The sequence below is a fragment of the Dromiciops gliroides genome, chromosome 2, assembly GCF_019393635.1.
Source record: "Dromiciops gliroides isolate mDroGli1 chromosome 2, mDroGli1.pri, whole genome shotgun sequence".
Lineage (NCBI taxonomy): Eukaryota > Metazoa > Chordata > Mammalia > Microbiotheria > Microbiotheriidae > Dromiciops > Dromiciops gliroides.
In genome coordinates, this window is record NC_057862.1 from 471615517 (window position 1) to 471631206 (window position 15690).

The following is a 15690-nucleotide window of genomic DNA, read 5'->3' on the forward strand; positions in this document are numbered from 1 at the left end:
AGCTGGAGTAGCTGAGGGGTCAGAATGTGGGTTAAGCAAACATAGACTGAAGGTTAAGCAGGAAGGAGGAGCTCAAGATTCACCTCCTACATCATTGCCCAAAAAGCTGATCTGACAAGCTGTGACCATGACCCAGCTTGATTTTAATGGTTTCTGATACAAAAACAGACTTTCCCCTTCACCTTCAAGGACAGACTTGTGACTGGTACCTAAGAGGCACTTAAAATGGTCCAAAAAAAAGCCCAATACAAATGGCTGTGAAGGTCACAGAGGAAATAGAGAGGAGGCAGAGTTGCTAGTGGGGAAAAGGATCTCATTTATTAGCCCTGGCCATTCCACACCTCACTGGTCACCACTCTTGACTCGTAAGACGACAGGCACAGAACTGCAAGGAATCATTCCCAGCTCAGTGATCACTAGGTCCACCAATTCCGGAGGCGTTACATCATACACCAGATTCAGCAGACGCAGAGACCGGTGTTTCTGCCAGTTATCCAATGCCACAGAGTCTCCTCGTTCACAAAGCAGATCATCAGGATCATCTGTGTGAGAGGGAGTGTTATCAGACCTTACAGAACATTTCCAACTGGACCCCTCTGGAAAACAAGTTGTCAATCTTAATCCTCCCTTCATGCTTTTTCCGCTTTATCAACCAGTCTGTGCCCCCCCCCCCCCCCATGGAATCTTTTGGGCTCTTCCCTCTTACCAAGCTCATTTGAGACAAAGGCATCAGTTTGTACACGCTCGCAGAACTTGTAGGTCTCACAGCAGACCAAAACAGGTACATTATAAGCACGAGCCACCAGGGCTAGCTGTGCTGTTCCAACCCGTGACATCACAGATCCATTGGCCAAGAGTGCATGAGCCCCTAACAGCACCTTAGACACCTGAAGTAGGAAAAATCGTCAGTGAAGAATGAGGTTCCCAACTATTCCCCAGGACAGCAATGCTAAGGCAATAATAAACAAGTCTCAATGATAAGTCTTCCAATGTGAAAATTGTGCCATCCTTGACCCACTAACACCAGAAAGCAATAATAAATTCTGCTATTTTCATTGGGGGATGCTCCTTCTTAGTTGCTACTGCTTTCATGTGATGCTATTCCAATAGCTGACTACATTGTGGCATGTACTTATTCATTTTTGTTACCAATTGCCTTACTAGGACCACAGAAGCCCTACTAAAGTCATTTCCTGTATAGCTCCTATCCACCATCTTGAATGGTCACCTGGGGAGGTTACATGGATTGGTAGGTAGTGACCAAGAATCTATTCTACCACCCAGCCCTGCCCTCACCTCGGGGAGCACATAGGAAGCTGCAGGAATCATCAAGTAGGAGGCAGGGACCCCAGCACGGACCAGACAATGCAGAGTACGCCGTCCCTCAAGCCGTGGTCGGCTGTCCACCACTACCACCCGAAACTGGCGGCCGCTAGCCCAAGCTTCCCGAAGAATAAAGGAGACTAGGGATGAACTGGAGTAGGGGGAAAGAATTCATCTACAAATGTTATTATGCTAGGGTCAGCTCTTATAAAATCCCAGTTAGAGTTAACATTTTTTTTTTAATGAACAACCACAATGGGCAAAAGATCAGCCTTTCCCCAGTGCATATCAGCACCTTACAAATTATCCGGCTACATGGTTCCCCCTCCTTATCACCTGATTTGGCCCTTACCATCCATACACCATAATCACATCGCCATTACTGATCTTCTCATAGGCTGATCGGGAGATTGCCCGAGCTGCCAACACAATCTTCTCTTGTACATACCGGTCCATGGCTGCTCGGAGTTCTGACTTTGCCTAATCAGAGGGCAAAAGGTTGAGGAGGTAAGAACGCACACACTGTCATCTTTGGAATGTTACGTTGTTCTTGGAGGTAAGAATGGACTCAAAGGAAGCACAGAGGGTTTCAGGAACATAAGCCTAATCCCTTGGTTAGGAACAAAGTGACCTCTGATGATTCTCTCTGGAAATCCTTAGTTGTAAGATGCCAGCCCTCATCAGCCCCCACCCCCACCCCCTAAACCCCATAACCTAGTTGTCACCTCCTCCTCTCGCTGGCTGCTGCTCACAGCTGTGATCTCTTTTGTAAGGAACTTGATGGCGTTATACATGCTGGCTGAGAGTGGACGACACTGAGTCAAGAAGCTAGAGGAACACAGAGGTCACAGATCAGTGGGAGGGGAAGGCCCAGATCAGGGAGGCAGAAGGATAGAGAGAGAAAGGCAAAAAGAATGAGAGCCATCAAAAAGGCAAGTAGACAAAAGATGGCTGAAATGAGTGCTGGGCTAGGGGGTGGTGAGAGCAGGGAGAAAGACCATGGACATTCTGGCTGAGAAAGGGACTAGAACCCAGAGGAGGAGGAACAAGTTGGAGCCAAGAAGAAAGATAAAGAGGGAAAAGGAAAGTAGAGTAAAAAATGGCAGGAAGTAGGGCAGGAATAGCAGTGAACTGATGCTGTGGGTCTTCACCTGATATAGGGTTTGAGCTTATTAACCAGATCTCTGGAGAGTTCTTCATTAGGAGGTGTAGTGTAGTCCTGAATCACCTGGAGAGAACATAAGGCCATAGAGGAAGTGAAGGGACTTGAGAAATGGGGAGCCCTAGAGAGATACTTGAGTCTCTCTGAGTAAGTGTTATGGTAGCTATGGTGGGGTCATTCCCCCTCCCACCCTGAGATGGTAAGAGATGAATATGAGCCATTGTGAGAAGGGGAGATGTCTAAGGATGAAGACAAATGGGGCATACCTGCTGGAAGGCACGAAGTAGGGCGATGCATCTGGCATTGGAGCCACTGATTAAGCCCTGGGAGTACTGCAGGCCAAGTCGCACCACAGCTGGGTGGATCACAGAGGATGGGATGCTGAGAGGATGGGGGTGTCATACACTTTGCAGGGGAGTCTTAGAAAACCCTCCAATTTCTGCCTTATAGGACTGACTTCTTTTTCTCTGTGCTTCTCCCCATAAGTCTCCCTCCCCCAAACCCCAGATCCTTTCACTTCCACCCAGAATTTTTAGCCACTTAAAATTAAGCTGCTCTGACTCCTTTTGTTTAGAGTTCTGATGGTTTCTCAGAACACCTACCTCATATGCTGGGTTAGAGGAATACGGCGGCTGTACTGGTGCAGGTGGGAAAAGAGGCTGACTTTGGAGCCATAATCCTTTCGAGAAGGTACCTGGAAAAAATAATAATGCCCCAAAAGGAGATTCACAAATCATTCAGAGCAATGGAGGAAATCCTGTTGGGGAAAAGGTGTGAAATGAAGATCTCCCTGCACCTGATCATCCTCTGACCCAGCCCCTGCTATCTAGGACAACATCCCTGGCTTCTCAAATTATAATCCTTACCTGCTGCCGCTCTGGTTTCTTAACAAGTCTCCTCAAAGCCATGCTCTCATCCACCTGAACATGTTCTGGAAGATGTTTTGCTCCTGCAGGAGAAGCAAGGTTTTTGTTTGTTTTTAGGATACACAAGTGTTTAGCATTAGGGGGCTTGCGCCTAGTACACAAAAATTATCAAGAAAAGGAACACACCAACACAAAGGGTGCTATGGGGAAAAATGGTAAAGGGCTATTCTATTCCTAGGAAGTCTAGGATGTCGGTGGGCAGCAAGAGGAAAGGGAGAAGCAGAAACACTCAAGATAATGAAAAATACCTAAGGGGGTTTCTCCAGTTGTATTAGGGCGGGACTGAGCAGATGATCCTGGGGGCTCCCCCTTTCGTCCCTGCTTCAGGGCCCGCTCAGCTTCTTGCTTTGCTCTACGCTCAGCTCGAAGCTCTGCTTTACTCCGGCCACCTGGAATTTTCTCCCCTGAGGATCCTAACTGACCACCAGGGCCTGAAACCTCTTTTGGTGGGCCCGCTGGAACCAGAAAAGAGAAAACACTCAAGAACAGGGCAACTGAAATAATCCCTCCCCAGTCTTCCTTCATTCCAGATTCTCTTCTCGCTTGGTGTCTTGGTGCAACTTTCTCCCTAGGCCTCCTCCCCATTCTCATTCCTCTTTCTAGCTCGAAATGTACTTTCCCACTAGTCTCAGACTGTGCCTACCTTGACATTGGCCAGGGGATACAGTGAGACCAGAGTCTGGTTCTGATCCTTTTTCTTCCTTCCGCTTCTTCTTCTGCTGCTTTTTCTCCTTCCGAAGCTGCAGTTTCTCTTCTTGGGACATTTCCCTACCGCCAGCCTGAGACACAGAATTAAATGCTCCCTCTCCCTTTACACCCAGCCTTTCCCATCCCTTTGATAATCATTCCTACCTACCCATGAGGTTCCCAGGAGGTAGATATGGTTGGATTGTAATAATCCAACCCTCTGATTCCCATCCCCTTACCCACCATAAATCAGAGTCCCACGGTGACCTCTCTACTAGGGTCAAGAAAGGATCCCAGCATTTTAAAGCTGGAAGGAACCTTACAGATTTAGTCTAAACTCATTTGACAGATGGGGAAACAGGTTCAGAAAGAAGAGACATCATAAGACCACAGGCTGAGAGCTGAAAAAGACCCGTGATACCATCTAGTCCAGGGATTCTTAACCTAGGACCAATCGATAGATTTCCGGGGATCCAGCAAACTTGGATGGGAAAATGGATTTATTTACATTAACCTCTAACTGAAACTTAGAATTTCTTTCAATTACTTAAAACCGTTCTGAGGAAGTGTCCACCAGTCTGCCACGACCCCCCAAAAGCCCAGCATTCGTGAACCTAGAGATCAGAAGAGCTTAGGTGACCTGGGCCGAGTCACCCAGAGGAGGAATTCGAATCCAAGTCTTCTGACTCCCGGGCCCAGGACGCGCCCCGAACCTCCCAGTGGACTTACCCCGGGCTTGCCGGGCGGCTGGGCTGTCATCGTGGACACTGCTCCTGAATCCGAAAAAAGAGCGCACAGTGAGGGTAGGGGGCCAAGCCGGGCCAGCGAGGGACGCTGCCCAGGGTCGGGGGCTGCAGGCGGCAGGGGCCGCATGGGGTTACCCGGGACCTGGAGCCGGTCTGCGGTGGGAGAGTGTGTGTGTGTGTGGGGGGGGGGGGCGGTGAGCAGGTTGGATGCAGGCAGAGAGGGAGGGACGAACGCGGTTCGCCGGCGTGGGGACGCGACGCGAAGGGATGCGCAGGCGGATCAAAGGCCAGGGCTGGGCTCCGATGCCCCCAGCCCAGGCCACCCGGCCGGGCCAGACAGTGAACGCTCCCCTTCCCCCACCACACACACACTTCCCCGTCAAGCTCACCCTCCAGAACCGCCACCGCGGCCATCCGCAGTCCGGATTCCGCCCCGGCCCCAGGCGGCCAGGAGCTTACCGACCCTAATTCCCTAGACCCCACTCGGCCCTGAGGTCACAGCGCCCGCCCAGCCAGAGTTAGGAACAGCACACGGCTCAGGGCAACTACAACTCCCAACACACACTGAAGCCCTTACCGACGGATATCCGAGTCCAGCAGGCACCGCGACCAATCACTGACTACAATTCCCGTCAGGCATCGAAATACTTGCCTTCTGAGCCTCGGTCCCATCGTGCATCACGAGCATTCGCAGACTACGATTCCCGGCATGCATCTGGCGCCGCCTTACTCCATTCCCCCTCCCCGCGTCCCCCTCAGCCCCCAAAATGGCGAGTGTGGCGGCGGGGGCGCGCTGAGCGCCGGAGACGAGCGGAGAAGCAACGGTAGTAGGAGTCTGGAGCCCGGCTGGGCTTCACAGCCGGGAAGATGCACTTCTCCATCCCCGAGACCGAGTCCCGCAGCGGGGACAGCGGCGGCTCCAACTACGTGGTGAGGAGAGGAGGGGCGGGGCAGGGTTGGCGAGGAGTAACGGGCCCAGCCCTTCGGTCACTGTGGTACCCAGAGCCCCCCTTCCTCCGCGGGGCGGGAGGCCCCCTGTCCTCTCGGCCGCCGTCCTTAGCCGGGGGGGTGGGGGGAGGGGGTTGGCGCGTCCCATCGCGGCTTCCGTCGGGCGCCCCGCGGGTTCAGGCAGCCTCGCCCGAGTGGACTGTGGTCAGGCAGTCCATCAGCTGACACGGCCTTCTTCCTCCCGGTGGGGTCGCCGCCTCCTCCTGCGCGATCTTTACTCCCACGGCGCACGCAGTCTCCCGTCCTGTCTCGGGACCTGTGGGGCTGGGGGTCGGAGTGCATTTCGGCTTTTCGCCCGCGGGTGACCCGGCCCCCCAGGGGGAAGGGTCTGCCAGGGCGTGGTGCCGGGGAAGCCGGGTCGGCGTTGGTCTCTCAGGGCGGGCACCTGCCTCTGTCTCTGCAGGCCTACAACATCCACGTGAATGGAGTCCTGCACTGCCGGGTGCGCTACAGCCAGCTCCTGGGTCTGCACGAGCAGGTGGGACTTCACACTTGTACTTCCCTGGCCCGCTGCTGTGGCAGTATCTCTACGTTACCCACCCCTCTGCTTTTTAATGGGCATGCTTCGCGGCTGCGGGCACTGGCCAGGCCGTTCGATTCTAACCTCCAGCCCACACCTTCCTTTCTTTCCTAGTTGAGCTTTCCTGGTTCCTCTTCCCCCGTCATACTCGATCTTCATTCTCCTGCCTCAGCCCATGTGTAGAAAAAATGTTCACCTCCTGACAACCAGGCTTCATTCTTCCCAGGTTACAAATTGCAGCTTAAAGCTCACTTCCATTAATCATCCACACTTTTTCCAACTTCAAAAAAATATTCATTACCATTCATGAGATGATTTAGTGTGCTGTCTGATCAACTGTGCCTCAAAACTGAAAATAACTGGATTATAGAGTTTAGAGATAAAGCTACCATACTGGTCATTCACTCTAACAACTTCCTTTTATAGAAAAGACTATAACCCAGGGAGGTTGTGACTTACATATGTGACTTACGGCACATAGATAGTAATAACAATAAAAATAAGGATAGCTAACATTTCTGAAACGCCTACTATGTGCCAGGCACTGTGCTAAGCTTTACAGTTATTCTCTCATTTGATCTTCACAACAGCTCTGGGAGGTAGGTGCTATTATTATTCCTATTTTACAGATGAGGAAACTGAGGCAAACAGCGGTTAAGAGACTTGCCCAGTGATGCACAGCTATCCACTGCAAGGATTGAAACCAAATTCCTTGGGCTCAAAATTGGGCACTTGGGGGTGGGGGCTGGGCAGTTCGGGTTAAGTGACTTGCCCAGGGTCACACAGCTAGTAAGTGTCAAGTGTCTGAGGCCCGATTTGAAGTCAGGTCCTCTTGACTCCAGGGCCGGTGCTCTATCCACTGCGCCCCCTGGTGGCCCCATCCAGTTTCATTTTGAAGGGCTGACTTGTCTATTATGAGGCAGACCTGATGCTCTTGAGATGTGCTCTTCTGCAGAGAGAAAGGTTTCTTCTCCAAGTAGTCAGGCTTTTTTTTTTTTATGTGGGGAACAAGGGACTAGAGAATTGAAGCATGGAGAATTGAATCTGATTGATTAACAAGCCCAGCGGAGACTCTCTTTAATTGCATCCCTTCACTTCTTTGTGGACTTGCCCTTTTTTCTCCCAACAGCTTCGGAAGGAGTATGGGGCTAATGTTCTCCCCACATTTCCCCCAAAGAAGCTTTTTACTCTGACCCCAGCTGAGGTGGAACAGCGAAGGGAGCAGCTAGAGAAATACATGCAGGCTGGTGAGTTGTGAGAAGAAATGTTAGACTGACTGGTTGGAGAAAGATGAGAAACAGCTAGAGCAGGATGGCCGCATGGGGCTGGTTGTTTGGAAGGTTTCTAATTCATTTCTAAGTCCCTAAAGTCACTTGTTTGCTGTGGTATGCAGAACCAAAGAGAAAAATTCTTGAGCTGAAGTGACTAATGCCTTAGCTGTACAAAAGTGCTATGTAGACAGAAATCATTTTCTCATTAACATTTTAAAGAAATACTTAAATAACATTAAGTGGTGATTGATATAAACTGGGAGCCAGGGAGGGGAGAGCTTGAATTTGTTTCTTACCTGCTTTAGATTAACTCTACTATTATTTCCTTAGCTCTGTAGATTGGACCTAACTAGATGGCAGGACCAGCCAAGGGTGGGGCAGGTGAAGAATTTATGCAAGGAGTGAGTGAGTGAGGTGAGGCCAGCTGGAGAAGTTAGGTTAATTAACATCAGTCCAGGATATGGAACCAGGGGTGGGGCCAATCAGGAACTGAACTGGGGTAGCCAAGGGTTGTGGGAATCTAAACAACTGATACGTAGTTATAACTTTCTCTACCCCCGTTACAGTGCGACAAGATCCATTGCTTGGAAGCAGTGAGACTTTTAACAGTTTCCTTCGGCGGGCACAACAGGTGAGGAATTGATTGGGACTGAGATACGTGGGAAAGAGTGTGAGCTAGAAGACAAGTTTTTAGGAGGGTAGCAGAGGGCAGTCAAGACTAAATACGGATTCTGATCCCATGTTTCTGGGTAATGGTCTGTGCTATGCAGATGAGATTAAAGCAGCCTGTATCTTTCTGTGGGGCTAAAGAATGAAAGGAATTAGAGGAGCTAGGTACAGTGACAGTTTGTGAAGGCTCAACCCCCCCCCCAGGGGGTCTGAGCATTGCCAAGCTGTGTAGTCATGTATTTATGTCTAGGAAACGCAGCAGGTCCCTACAGAGGAGGTATCCCTAGAGGTGCTACTGAGCAATGGGCAGAAGGTGCTAGTCACTATTCTGACTTCTGACCAGACTGAAGATGTCCTAGAGGTGAGACACCTGCCTGCTCCTTCACCATTGGCCTTGCCTTGAGGATAATGGGGAACTAGAGAGTGTGTGACCAGCTGTTATACTTGTCTCTCTCCCCAGGCAGTAGCTGCAAAGTTGGACCTTCCAGATGACTTGATTGGTTATTTCAGCCTCTTTCTCGTTCGAGAGCAAGAGGATGGGGCCTTCTCCTGTGAGTCACTAGTCACTGCCAATCCCTTATGCTGACCAGTCCTGAATACTTCCCTCTGATTCACAGGACCACAATGTCGCATAGTTTCAGCTTTTCCCTCTCTTCTGATCTCCCTTCATGAGTCTCATGTTTTCCTTTTATCTCTCCCACAGTTGTGCGGAAGTTGCAGGAGTTTGAGCTGCCTTATGTGTCCGTTACCAGCCTACGGAGTCAAGAGTATAAGATTGTGCTTAGGAAGAGGTCAGGGATGGCCTAGTACATTGGGGAGGCCTCAGGTGTGGGTTGTTAGGGCATGTAAGGGACAGAACAACCTAGGAAAGGGGTTTAGAGCTGGGTGATAGGCAAGCTTTTTCCTTTACCTATGTCACCTAACCCATTCCAGCAGCTTATTGGAATTTCTTTTGCTATATCATAGCCATTTTAGCCCCATTGTCATTTTCCCCCCTTGGCTTCACAGTTATTGGGATTCTGCCTATGATGATGATGTTATGGAGAACCGGGTTGGACTGAATCTACTTTATGCTCAGGTAAACTGAAATTGCCCAAGAAGATTGCCTTCACGCTCCACTTTTGTGTTTTTCCCATGCTGATCCCTTTGAAATGAGGTATAAGCTGAGACCCCTGTGAAGAGGGCAGTTTAGGTCCAAGGCTCTGGCTCATATAATACTTCTCTCCTCGATCTGTACTCTTGTCCCATCTATAGACAGTTTCTGACATTGAGCATGGCTGGATCCTGGTCACTAAGGAACAGCACCGACAACTCAAGTCTCTGCAGGAGAAGGTCTCCAAGAAGGAGGTACGGATGCCCCTCACCCTTATCTCTGCATGCTCCCCTCTCTTCACTGTGTCTCCCTCTAGTTTAGTTACTTTGAAGTCCTTGCCTGACCCTGTATATTGTACTCATGCTCCCTTTCAGTTTCTCAGGTTAGCCCAGACCCTGAGGCACTATGGCTATCTTCGGTTTGAGCCTTGTGTGGCCGACTTCCCAGAGAAGGGTTGCCCTGTGGTAGTGAGCGCAGGCAACAGTGAGCTCAGCCTTCAGCTCCGGCTGCCGGGTCAGCAGCTTCGCGAGGGCTCCTTCCGGGTCACCCGAATGCGATGCTGGCGGGTTACTTCCTCTGTGAGTTGGGGTTGAAACACATGAGGGACTTCTTAAAGGTTAACTCATGTATATATAATCTCACTGGAGAGTCTGATAGAAAAATAAATAAGATGGGTAAAAAAGAGAGGGAAGGGAAACGGTCCAGGTGAGCTTAGCTCTGTCCTCCACACCACCAGGTGCCATTGCCAAGTGGGAGCACAAGCAGCCCAGGCCGAGGACGGGGAGAGGTTCGGCTGGAACTAGCATTTGAATATCTCATGAGCAAGGATCGGCTGCAGTGGGTCACCATCACTAGCCCACAGGTGTGGACTTGGTCTTCAGTCTTGGTGTACACACACACCCCTCCCCCTACTTAGCCACAGCTCTCTCATGTCATGGCCTTTTATTATCTTTTTTGTGCATCTGGGTCTGGGAAGTCTATATCCCTAAACATGTTTCACCTTTCACAGGTTTTTTTAGGGTGGCCTGGGTATTTTGTGATCCCTTTGTCATAGTTAAAGTTCTGTTCATGTCCCTAGGCCATCATGATGAGCATCTGCTTGCAATCCATGGTGGATGAACTGATGGTGAAAAAATCAGGGGGGAGCATCAGGAAGGTGAGAGGTGAACATTTGTGACTTCTCATGCCTCCTTACCTTGTGAGGTGTTTCATGGGATTCATGGGAAGGGTTTGGTATGGTTTCATCCTGCTATCCACTCAATGCATCTGTCTCAGTAATTGAAACATTTATTATTCGTGCACAGATGCTACGCAGACGAGCAGGTGGGACCCTGAGGCGCTCAGACAGTCAGCAAGCAGTCAAGTCCCCACCACTGCTGGTGAGTATTGCCAACCCATTGGCTATGGGCCTTAAACCAATGCTGCCCTTGTTTAGTAATATTTCTATTCCCTTTTCCCCCAGGATTCTCCTGATGCCACCCGGGAGTCAATGGTCAAGCTCTCAGTGAGTCCCCAGTTCCAGGGTGGGTGAAGTTGTTCTTTTTGGAGGATCTTCAGCCCTCTGATCTCCCCCTCATCCTTATTACAGAGCAAGCTGAGTGCCGTGAGCCTTCGAGGGATCAGCAGCCCTAGCCCTGACACCAGCACTAGTGACGTCCACGGCAATTACGCCTTTGAAGGCATTGGGGACGAGGACCTGTAACCTCCCTGCTGCTTGGATGACTCCTCCAGCTCCTGTGGAGGAGTGTACAGGAACTTGCCCTGTGCCTGTGCCTGGGCCCCCCAGGTTGGGGGCCCATCTACCCTCTTCTCTAGCTCCCTGGCTTTCTTACCCAGGCCAGTGGCCTCCTAACCACCCCTGCCCCTGCTCCTAATGCCAAATTAGCATTTAGTATTTTTGCACAATGGACACCTGTCTGGAGGATGGAGACTCTCATGCCCCTGAGCTGCTTTTAATCCCTGTTGGGAGGGGAGGGGGGGAGGCAGGGGTTGGGAAGAGCCTCTGTGTATAGTTTGGCCCTGCTGCCCCATCATTAAACTCGGCCTGATCGCTGCCTGCCTCTGGCGTTCCCCTCTCACTTGGCCCTGCTTTCTCCCCCAGAGGAGCTCTCTGTGCCCAGCTCTGCTACCACAGCAGACATGGCTCCGTTAGTGTTTCCTTTATTATAAAGCACTGAAATAAGTTAAATAAAGAGGTGGGAGCTGAGCAGGCCCCCAGCCATTCCCTCAACAGCCCCTAGGCTGACAGAGGAGATGAGGAGAGGGCCCTCTCCACTGCACTCAAGGAGTGTTGAAGACAAGGCCTCCTGGTCCATTGAGGGTGCCCCCTCCATGGGATTCTGGGCTGGTCCATGTAAGGGTCTGGATCAGTCTATGGAGCCCCTGGCCAGCGGGGGAGGGGAGGGGGCAGGCCTCAGCCTCAGTCTGTATGGAGCTGGTCCATTTGGAGTCCGGTGTCAGGAAGGGGCCCTGTTTCAGGGTGAATCCGTGTGGAGTCCCCTCCCACTGGGAGTGCCCAGAGACGTAGGCCCATGGGGACTGAGGGCAGAGGATGTGCTGTGCGGTGGTGCCCACCCTTCTGAGGCAGGCCCTCCAGCACCTCCATGGCCATGCACCTTCTGATGGCGCTTGTAGTTGTCCCAGTGGCCCGTGGTATAAGCGCAGGTCCCACATCGGAAGGGTTTCTCTCCTGTGTGCCTGAGCATGTGGCGCTTCAGGTTCATGCTCTGATTACAGCTGTAGTTGCAGAGACTGCAGCGGAAGGGCTTGTCACCCGAGTGGATTCGACCGTGGCGTTTGAGGTTGGCCAGATTGCCACAGGCATAAGGGCAGAGGGGGCACTTGTAGGGCTTCTCCCCCGTGTGCACTCGCTGGTGCCGCTTCAGGTTGTCCAGGTGGGCCGAGGCATAGGGGCAGCGGGCACAGCGGAACGGCTTCTCACCACTGTGTGTCTTCATGTGTCGGGCTAGGTGGTTGGGGTAGTGAGTAGCGAAGGGGCAGAGACTGCAGGCAAAGCCCTTATCTCCAGGACCACGGGGGCCCCCGCTGCCTCCCCCTCCAGCTTCTCCCCGCATGCAGCGCCCACACATGGTGGCACCCAGGCGGCCTCCCTCACCTTCCCCTTCCTCCAACTCTTGCCCACAGCCTCGACAGGCCCAAGGGAACAGCAGCTCAGGCAGTGGCTCTGGTCCAGTACCTCTCAGCCCCTCCCCCTCTCCCCGCAGCTGCCCGCAGTCTGGCAGGAAACTGGCACCACCTGGCGGCACATGGAGGCTCAAATCTGGAAGGAGCACAGCATCTGTGGGGAGAAGGTCAGAACGTGGGCTGTGACTCCAGGTATCGAAGGACTGCTCACCCTTCTGTCCCAGCTTTCTTGGTCCCTGAGCCACCCTCCCTACTGGCCCATTACCTTCTGGTCGATGGGGCACCGCCCCCTCCTGCTCCGTGGGGCTGGGAGGCCTGGGGGGTCTTGGGGCACAACACCGGAAGCCGCAGGTCGGGCAGGGAGGGCCAGGGGGGCCTGTGTGGGTGCGCTGATGGCGCCTCAGGTTGCCCAGGCTGCTGCAGGCAAAGGGGCAATGGGGACAGCGGTACGGCTTCTCACCAGTGTGGGTGCGGGTGTGGCGTGTCAGATTGACAAGCTGGGCAGAGGCATAGGGGCATCGCCCACAGCGGAATGGCTTTTCCCCACTGTGGGTCTGCATGTGCCGCTTCAAGTGGCTAGAGTAGTGGGACACGAAGGCGCAAAGCCGGCACGAGTACAGCAGCCGTGGGGGGAGTGGCGGTCCCCCACCTGGTCCTCCTGCCCCACAGCATGGTCCTTCACAAGCAGGCCCCCCACACAGCTGGCAAGCTGGGCCTGGCCTCTCACCCCCAGCCTCCCCTTGGCCCCTGGCTGGTTCCTCAACCTCACTCTCTGCGCTCAGCGCCCGGCCGCCCCCAGATTCGTCGTCACTCAGTCCATAGGGCAGCCCTGGCCGGGCCCCTAGAGAGTCTCCTGGCAAGACAGACACAGGAGGGGATGTCAAAAGTGGGTCGTGGCAGGCCTGTCCCCTCCTAGTTTTCACTTTCCCATTTCATCATCCAGGAGAACTCACCTTCATTTTCTTCCCTTGACATAACTCATTTCATCTAGTTCTTACTGGGGACAGGGAAGATATCCCTTTACTTCCTATCCTATGGTAACCTTTTGAATTTTCTCTAGAAAATTAAGTTCAGTGTCAGTGAATATTTGGCGGGTAAATGAGAAGCCCCCTTTTTGGTGCAGAAACCAGCCTTGTGAGCTCTGAGCAACAGCTGGGTTGATTAAAATGACAGCACTGTTTGATCCTTCCCACACTATGACACAAATGTGAGTTAAACCATGCCAGAGAGAAAAGAGGAAATGTATAGAGAAAACAAATCCACAATGTGATTAGATGCCTACATATATATGCTCAAGATAAGCATCTAGGAGGAGTCATAAAGGACCACAACCTGAAGGATGAATCATTAATATAATGAGCGAGGTTCAGAGTTTGTATCTGAGTTCTACCGCCCTTCAAGTCTTAGTATACAACTTAAAGCAAGTTTCAGGACGATAACAACAGCAATGAAAAAGAGAAATATATCACCTTCCAAGTGCACAGAACTAGAAGAGTCCCTCATTCATTTTCATAATACCTCTGAGAAATAAGCAGAGCTATAAAAAGCAAAGTTATAAAATAGAAAAGCAGAAATTAAATAATGGTTAGAGGGTAGGAAGGTGTAGTAACTAGATGGAAGATCTGAAATGAGAAAGGTCTGGTGGTCAGAAGTGACCAGATGAAAAGTGGTACTTAAAGTGCCAATCACTAGGATAAGGCTTTCAGGCCACCAGCATCCCAAGCACGGAGCTGGATACCAGGGGTGCAAGCTACAAGACTATATAGATGGAGAGACAGATGGACAGACTTAACAGTATGGTCAGGGTCTTGCAAAGTAGTGGATCAACTGGGAAAAAAAAATTCTGGCCTAATTCAGTTGCCGACCAGGACAAGATTTCCTTTTCTACTTCCCTGAGATTAAACCTGTCTAAACGTGTCCATTTCGGGTCAGCCGAGGTCTGACCCTTAAACCCTATGCCCTGAGCAGACAGCCGAGCAACCCTTAAACCCACCTTCCGAGTCCCTCTCGAAGCCCATGAGCTGATCACTGCTGCCGTCACCTTCCTCCTCCTCCTCCTCCTCCTCCTCTTCCTCTTCCTCTTCCTCTTCCTCCTCCTCAAACTCCAGATCCTGGCCTAGCAGCAAGTCACTCTCCAACACCAGGGCCCCCGGCCCCTCCTCCAAGGGGTCTTCCGTGTCCACTACGGAGAGACACAAAGCTTGCCGGCTCTGCCTTCGGGGGGAGGGGGAGAAAGGGGGCGCAGAGAGGGGAGCATGCCCACCTTCCCCCAAGGCAAGGGCACCTGCCCCTGCCTGCCACTGTGCCCTGACCGCTCCTTGGGGAGGGCGGAGGCCTGAGCTCTGCCGGACCCTGGAACTGCCCACTACACACCGGGATCCGGGGGTTCGCCTTGCGCTCCTCCCCCCCAGTCTCTGGGTCCCCCCCAGGTCCCCCCCTCCCCCACCCCACGACTGACCCCTCCCCCGCCCCGCCCCAACTCCCCTCCCCCCGCCCCTGCGCTCCTTCCCCCCTGACCCCTGACCCCCTCACATTTCACGGGCTGTGGGTGGCTTTGCTTCCTTCGGGGCATCGTGACCGGCTCCAGCCCGACGCGCCTCCGGCCCCGAGGCCGCCCCGCCCCTGCCTGCCCGCCTTGGCCCGCCCTCACTCCCACTCAGGGCCCGCGGGCCGCCCCCATGCAGCGGCGCGGGCCCCGGGCAGCCCCCGGCCCTGGCCCCGGCGCCCAGCTCAGGCCGCTCCCGCCGCCGCCGCCGCCGCTTCCATTCATGGAGCCCCCCAACCCCCCTCCTTTCGGAGACCAGCTGGTACCTCCGTATTCGCTTCCGCTTCCGCTGCCGCAAAGTCCCACGGAACTCGTAGTCCATAGGAAACAGAAAAAGCAGCCACTTCCGTGGCTCAGTTGCTCGACCAGGAAGTAATTGTGACGAGGTGGCACGAAACCCAATCAGGAGTCGGGCTTCCGGTGCTTCTCCGCCCCCCCCCCCACTTTCTTTAAGTGTCTGGCGCCCTTACCGCGAGCTTAACTGTCCTGGTAAGGTGGGTAGCGAAACTCCGGTACTGCCCTCCCCCCGCTCCCGCAGTCCCGAGCCTCCAGAGCGTGGGCGTGGCTTTTCTCTCCCTTCTTCCCCGAGACTCCCA

The 15690-nt window shown here is 52.8% G+C and overlaps 3 protein-coding genes across 5 annotated transcripts; 1 reads left to right on the plus strand and 2 right to left on the minus strand.

Moving 5' to 3' along the window:
• Nucleotides 1–292: 292 nt before the first annotated feature.
• On the minus strand, nt 293–5413 carry EIF2B4 (eukaryotic translation initiation factor 2B subunit delta). Its single transcript, XM_043982636.1, has 13 exons — nt 5234–5413; nt 4828–4871; nt 4055–4190; nt 3660–3866; nt 3352–3434; nt 3088–3179; nt 2752–2866; nt 2475–2551; nt 2049–2151; nt 1676–1803; nt 1297–1474; nt 707–887; nt 293–542 (listed from the first exon to the last, which is right to left on the minus strand). Exons 1-13 carry the CDS (start codon nt 5256–5258, stop codon nt 343–345), a joined length of 1569 nt encoding a protein of 522 aa, XP_043838571.1. The 5' UTR covers nt 5259–5413; the 3' UTR covers nt 293–342.
• A 162-nt stretch (nt 5414–5575) lies between these two features.
• Nucleotides 5576–11483, plus strand: SNX17 (sorting nexin 17). 2 transcript variants are annotated; one of them, XM_043982638.1, is made up of 16 exons: nt 5710–5774; nt 6256–6330; nt 6487–6598; nt 7502–7619; nt 8210–8274; nt 8563–8673; nt 8773–8863; nt 9016–9103; nt 9321–9390; nt 9567–9659; nt 9780–9983; nt 10142–10267; nt 10484–10561; nt 10710–10784; nt 10868–10909; nt 10994–11483. In XM_043982638.1, exons 3-16 carry the CDS (start codon nt 6548–6550, stop codon nt 11105–11107), a joined length of 1326 nt encoding a protein of 441 aa, XP_043838573.1. In that variant the 5' UTR covers nt 5710–5774; nt 6256–6330; nt 6487–6547; the 3' UTR covers nt 11108–11483. The 2 variants fall into 2 exon arrangements, with proteins under 2 accessions (XP_043838572.1, XP_043838573.1); XM_043982637.1 differs by lacking the exon at nt 6487–6598 and having other exon boundaries at nt 5576–5774.
• A 135-nt stretch (nt 11484–11618) lies between these two features.
• ZNF513 (zinc finger protein 513) lies at nt 11619–15239 on the minus strand. Of its 2 annotated transcripts, none has more exons than XM_043982633.1 (4): nt 15082–15239; nt 14543–14731; nt 12815–13402; nt 11619–12703 (listed from the first exon to the last, which is right to left on the minus strand). In XM_043982633.1, exons 1-4 carry the CDS (start codon nt 15119–15121, stop codon nt 11880–11882), a joined length of 1641 nt encoding a protein of 546 aa, XP_043838568.1. In that variant the 5' UTR covers nt 15122–15239; the 3' UTR covers nt 11619–11879. The 2 variants fall into 2 exon arrangements, with proteins under 2 accessions (XP_043838568.1, XP_043838569.1); XM_043982634.1 differs by lacking the exon at nt 15082–15239 and adding an exon at nt 14019–14086 and having other exon boundaries at nt 14543–14680.
• Between the last annotated feature and the right edge of the window lie 451 nt (nt 15240–15690).

Bases quoted from the DNA above. Each gene is read 5' to 3' on its own strand.
- EIF2B4 (XM_043982636.1), bottom strand. From the start codon at position 5,258: ATGGCCGCGGTGGCGGTTCTGGAGG. The intron at 2,867-3,087 runs GTAGGTGTTCTG...CCATCCTCTCAG, and splicing joins CCTCTAACCCAGCATATGAG to CATCCCATCCTCTGTGATCC. The intron at 1,804-2,048 runs GTGACAACTAGG...CCCTCTGATTAG, and splicing joins GCAGCCAGCGAGAGGAGGAG to GCAAAGTCAGAACTCCGAGC.
- SNX17 (XM_043982637.1), top strand. From the start codon at position 5,712: ATGCACTTCTCCATCCCCGAGACCGAGTCCCGCAGCGGGGACAGCGGC. The intron at 9,391-9,566 runs GTAAACTGAAAT...TCCCATCTATAG, and splicing joins TGAATCTACTTTATGCTCAG to ACAGTTTCTGACATTGAGCA. The intron at 9,984-10,141 runs GTGAGTTGGGGT...CCACACCACCAG, and splicing joins GCTGGCGGGTTACTTCCTCT to GTGCCATTGCCAAGTGGGAG.
- ZNF513 (XM_043982633.1), bottom strand. From the start codon at position 15,121: ATGCCCCGAAGGAAGCAAAGCCACCCACAGCCCGTGAAAT. The intron at 14,732-15,081 runs GTGAGGGGGTCA...GTCTCTCCGTAG, and splicing joins CCACCCACAGCCCGTGAAAT to TGGACACGGAAGACCCCTTG. The intron at 13,403-14,542 runs GTGGGTTTAAGG...CTGTCTTGCCAG, and splicing joins CTTCGAGAGGGACTCGGAAG to GAGACTCTCTAGGGGCCCGG.